The following is a 6,022-nucleotide window of genomic DNA, read 5'->3' on the forward strand; positions in this document are numbered from 1 at the left end:
TTGCGCAGCTGAAGACGAACATACCACATTCAGCCGTCGCGTCCGGATTGAAGACTCTCGCTGTCGGTAAGACGGCCGTCCGGCTGAGATTAAAGATTTCGGAAGTTATACAGCTTTAAGGTAAAACCAGATTAACCCAGCAGGCCCATAATTGGGCCTTGATTAAGATTCCGCTAATCACTGGCCCATAACAAAAACTATAAATAAAAGTCAAAGGTGAAAGGTAGGTGGTTGGAATTTAATGCACATTTATCTCTCTTTCTATCACTAGCATCTAAGACCGAACATTGACTTGAGCGTCGGAGTGCTTTTAGCAGGTACCCGGCCGGACACTTCAAGACATCAGGACGGAAAGGAGGATTGCGAACGGCCGAATAGACGGTAGCGGAGAGTACAGAGTTACCCGGACCTACAAAGCAGAAACATTTGGCGCCCACCGTGGGGCCGGAGGATTATACCCAATGGTGACCACGAGAAACACTAACACTGAGGAGACGGACGGGATTGTACGCGCTCTGGAGATGAGGATGGAAGAAATGCAAAGGAGACACGAGGAAATGCAAAAGAAACACGAGGAGGAGATGGCGGCGGTGCGTGCCGAGTGCTTAGCCCACCTCCGCCAGGAGAAGGAAAAGCAGACGGGAGAAGGCAGCAAGGAGGCCCACAGTAGTGCACAAGGTCGGGGCGACCAAGAGAAAGAGAAGCAGAAGAATACCGAGGAGGAAAAAAGAGAGAAGGAAGAGGAAAGTTTGGTGTTGGTTAAGTCGGAGATACCATCTATACCAGTGCCATTCGCCCAAGCTGTGATGGACGTCCGTATCTCGGATCAGTTCGTTCCCCCACAATTCAAAATGTACGACGGTACCGGTGATCCCGATGCACACGTGAAATCATTCACTAATGCCATGGCTTTCCGGACCGGATGTGATGCCATCTGGTGCCGGGCGTTTTCATTGTCTCTCGAGGGCGAAGCCTTAGAATGGTTTAACACCATACCGAACGGATCGGTAGAAAACTTCAAGGGATTAAGCGGCATGTTCAGCGACCAATTCGCTGCATGCCGACCTCAAGACACTACCCTGGTCGATCTGATGAATTTGAAACAAGGAAAGGAGGAGGCGCTGAGAACCTTCATGGAACGATTCACCAAGGCAGTACGGCAGGTCAAGGGGCTGAGCGTGGAGATGGCTCTGCAGTATGTGATGCCGGCCCTTAGGCCGGGACCTTTTAAGGAAAGCGTCTGTCGGAACCCACCTAAGACGCTGGAGGAGTTACGCCAGCGGGCGTCAGACGAGGCCAGGGTGGAGGAAATGAAACAGAACTATCGGAGGGAGATGCAGGAAGCAAAGGATAAGGGCGAGGGCAAACCGGGTCAATCACATCGGCACACCGCTCCAAAGGGGCGAGACGGCCCTCGGGTCCCCCGTTTTCCTCAATACACACCTCTCAATGCTCCCCGGGCACGGATACTGCAAGAAGCTCTAAGTACACAGATAATGCGTGCCCCGCAAAAACGACTGACCCCTCCAGGAGCCGACAACAACAAACACTGCCTGTATCACCAGAATATGGGCCATGATACTGAAGACTGCATGACGCTCAAAGACCGGATAGAAGAGCTTATCCGGGCGGGACATTTGAAACAATACGTAAGAAACCAGGACGAAACCGTTTCGGCCGGACGTCCTCCGCCGAGAGAAAGGAGCCCAAGGAACTTTGCAGACAGAGGACGCAGAGACCTCCACCCGCGATACCCACGCGAACATGACGAACGGGGACGGAACTCGGGGAGACAAAGAGAAAGAAGCCGAAGTCGCAGCAGGAGCCGAGCGGGAGGCAACGCGGGGCCATTGCGAGGAATGATTAACACGATCTCCGGCGGATTCGCAGGTGGGGGAACGTCGTCGTCGGCACGAAAGAGAAGCATCCGGCACCTACGATCCATACACGCCGTGGACGTCCCCAGGCGAACAATGCCTCCCATCACATTTTCTGATGAAGACTTTCATGCACCAGACCCCGAACAAGACGATCCCATGGTCATCACTATTGAAATTGCTCGGTACGAAGTAAGCAAGGTGTTGGTCGATCAAGGAAGCTCGGTCAATATACTATACTGGAGAACATTCCAGCAGATGGACATCTCCGAAGACCTCATCGTCCCATACGATGCACAGCTGGTGGGTTTCGCGGGAGAAAGAGTCGACACTAGGGGATATCTGGACTTATGGACGCGCATCGGCGCCGGGCGAGAAGGAGATGAAAAAAAGGTGCGATATTTACTGGTGGATGCGAATACATCTTACAACGTGCTCATAGGACGCCCGTGTTTGAACTCCTTTGGAGCCATCGTCTCCACCCCCCATCTAACAATGAAATATCCCACATCACGGGGAACGATATGTACCATTCGCGCCGACCAAAAAGTAGCACGGGAGTGTTACGCAGCCGGTCTTAAAATGTACCCCCGAGAGACAAGACGGAGGACGGGAGGGGCAAGTGTCGCGATGGCCGACCTAGACCCCCGCACCAACACCGAAGACCGCCTCGAACCGCAGGGAGAAACCCAGCCAATGATAGTCGGAGAGAACCCCGACCAGGTCACCTTCATAGCCCAAGGGCTGGAGGAAGGGATGGAGAGGCAACTCCGGGCTACACTCTGGCGTAACCGGGATCTTTTCGCGTGGACAGCCGCTGACATGCCGGGGATCCATCCTTCCATCATGGTACACCGTCTGTCCCTGTTCAGGGAAGCCAGGCCGATAGCCCAAAAGAAGAGAAAGATGGGGGAAGAAAAAAGGCGGGCAGTTCAGGAGGAAGTCCGAAAATTACAGACGGCCGGGTTTATTCGAGAAATTACCTACACCACCTGGTTAGCCAACGTGGTCATGGTGAAAAAGCCGAGTGGTCAATGGCGAATGTGTACAGACTACACTGACCTCAACAAAGCTTGTCCCAAAGATTCTTATCCACTACCCAGCATCGACACCCTTGTAGACGGGGCGTCAGGGCATCGGATTCTTAGCTTCCTGGATGCTTATTCAGGATATAACCAGATACCTATGCACAGTCCTGACAAGGAAAAGACGGCTTTCATGGCCGATGAAGCCAATTTCTGCTACGAAGTCATGCCCTTTGGGCTCAAAAACGCTGGCGCCACTTACCAGCGATTAATGAACAAAATTTTTACTGACCAGATAGGTCGTTGCCTGGACGTATATGTCGACGACATGGTCGTTCGGTCAGCGGAAGGAGCCGGACATCTGGAAGATTTGGAGGAAGTCTTCAGGCAGGTGAGACGGTATGGGATGCGACTCAATCCGGCTAAATGCACGTTTGGAGTAGCCGCAGGCAAATTCCTGGGCTTCATGTTAACATCCCGGGGAATCGAGGCCAACCCGGATAAATGCAAGGCGGTGCTAGAGATGCAGACCCCCCGAACAGTCAAGGAGGTTCAGAGACTAATTGGCCGATCGACCGCACTGTCCCGATTTGTACCAAAGTTGGCGGAACGAGCGGCTCCTATCTTGAAAAAGATGAAGAAGGCATCAGCCAGCAATTGGGACGACGAATGCGAGGCGGCCTTTCAGGCAATCAAGGGCATCCTTACCCAGCCCCCCATCATGAATAAACCTACCCCGGGCGAAGACCTCCAGATTTACCTAGGGCTCTCCGAAACCACAGTCAGTGTCGTCCTGCTACAAGAAAAACCCACGCACAAACTCATATATTTCGTCAGCCGGACGCTTACTGACGTCGAAACCCGGTACCAACAGGTGGAGAAAGTAGCTTTGGCCCTCCTTCACGCTTCTCGAAGACTGGGCCCGTACTTCCAAAGTCACCAGGTGGTCGTACGTACCGACCACCCGGTCTCGAAAATTTTGAGAAAACCCGATCTGGCCGGAAGGATGGTAGGATGGGCGGTAGAACTGTCTGAATTTGGCATCAGATACGAACCGAGGGGTTCAGTCAAAGGGCAACACCTGGCGGATTTCGCGGCAGAAATACCGTTGGTCGGCCATGACGAATGGTTATTGTACGTAGACGGGGCGTCAGGCCGAACGGTTAGTGGTGCAGGTGTCGTCCTTGAAGGGCCCAACGGATTCCTAATAGAACATTCATTAATTTTCAAATTCAAAACGTCGAATAACCAGGCGGAGTATGAAGCTTTGTTGGCCGGCTTGCAATTGGCCAAAGACATGGGAGCCCGCAGGGTAATCTGCCGAACTGACTCCCAACTAGTAGTCGGCCAAATGAACGGCAATTTCCAGGTGCGAGAGGACCACCTCCTAAGGTACTATCACCAGGCTTGCTCCTCGGTGAAGGACTTCGACCATGTGAAAATTGAACACATTCCCCGAGAGCTGAACGCCCGGGCCGACATGCTGTCCAAACTCAGCACGGGGAAGGAGAGGGGACAACTCACGACCGTCATCCGACAGGTCCTCCTGCAACCCTCGGTTGAATGTTTGACGACCGCCACGGCCGACACCGCCGACTGGAGGACCGAGATTCGAAACCTAATCCGCAAGCAAGATCAGGGCGAGAGCTTATGCCCAGCGGACTCCAAAAGGGTTGCCCGGTTCATGATTATCGGTAACGATTTGTACCGTCGTGGTTTCTCATCTCCCCTACTCAAATGTCTGGCGGAGAGCGAAGCACAGTACGTAATGAGCGAACTACACCTGGGAATATGTGGCTTCCATACGGGCGGGCGAGCGCTCAAAGCCAAAACGCTACGAGCGGGGTACTACTGGCCGACGATGGAAGCCGATGCTGCGAAATTCACTCGCCGGTGCAACCAATCCCAGGCCCATGCCAACAACCATCACACCCCTTCACAGAAGTTACACACCATCAGTTCCCCTTGGCCGTTCGCTCAATGGGGGATGGACATCGTCGGACCATTCCCCCCGGCTACGGGACAGCGCAAGTTCTTGCTGGTGGCTGTCGACTACTTCACGAAATGGGTAGAGGCCGAGCCGCTCGCCACTATTACAGCCTCTCAAGTACAAAAGTTTTGTTGGAAACTCTTTTGCAGGTTCGGCTTGCCTCGATCGGTCATCACCGATAATGGTAGGTAGTTCATTGACCAGAAGCTAGAAGCCTTCTTCAAAGGACTGGGCATAAGACATGCTACAACCTCTGTAGAACACCCACAGACGAACGGGCAAGCGGAGGCAGTTAACAAAACGATTGTCGCTGAACTCAAGAGAAGATTAGGAGACAAGAAAGGGGCATGGGCGGACCTCCTGCCCGAGGTCCTCTGGGCCTATCGATGCACCCCGCACGACACAACAGGAGAAACGCCCTTCAACTTGACGTACGGTACCGACGCCATGTTACCGGTAGAATTAGGCGAACCATCCTTGCGACGAAACATCGAGAATCTCGAGATAAATGACCAAGAGTTACGGGTCGAGCTCGATACGATCGACGAACGACGCGATCGGGCAGTACTCAGAGCGGAAGCATGTCGTCGCATGGTGGAACGTAAGTACAACACCAAGGTCCACCCGCGTCAGTTTCACGAAGGAGACCTCGTATGGAGGAAGGCCGGGGAAGCACGTCGTGTGGCAGCTCATGGCAAGCTTGCAGCAAAATGGGAAGGCCCGTTCAAAGTCGTAGAAGCTCTGGGCAACGGCGCATACCGCCTCACTCGGTTGGACGGCCGGCAGATCACCAACACTTGGAATGCGTCACACCTTAAACTTTATTTCAGCTGAGCATGTAATGTTGTTTTACGCAATCACAGTTCAAGAAGCAATACAAAAGCCTTACTCCCACACGTCTTTCATTCATTTTAAGTCCAGGTGGACGAACGGAATTATCCTGTCCACTTGGCCGGGTGGTAAGGGGTTAAGCCCGCCGCCTCGTATAAAGTCCAAGATTGATGAATGGAATTATCCTGTCAACTTGGCCGAGTGGTAAGGGGTTAAGCCCGCCACCTCGTATAAAATCCAAGATTGACGAATGGAATTATCCTGTCAACTTGGCCGGGCGGTAAAGGGTTAAGCCCGCC

The 6,022-nt window shown here is 53.2% G+C and overlaps 1 protein-coding gene across 1 annotated transcript; it reads left to right on the forward strand.

Moving 5' to 3' along the window:
• Positions 1-461: 461 nt before the first annotated feature.
• Positions 462-5,726, forward strand: LOC106754505. Its single transcript, XM_014636523.1, has 2 exons — positions 462-5,009; positions 5,097-5,726. The coding sequence occupies exons 1-2, from the start codon at positions 462-464 to the stop codon at positions 5,724-5,726; spliced, it is 5,178 nt and encodes a 1,725-aa protein (XP_014492009.1).
• The last annotated feature ends 296 nt before the right edge of the window (positions 5,727-6,022 follow it).

Source organism: Vigna radiata, unplaced genomic scaffold, assembly GCF_000741045.1.
Source record: "Vigna radiata var. radiata cultivar VC1973A unplaced genomic scaffold, Vradiata_ver6 scaffold_251, whole genome shotgun sequence".
Lineage (NCBI taxonomy): Eukaryota > Viridiplantae > Streptophyta > Magnoliopsida > Fabales > Fabaceae > Vigna > Vigna radiata.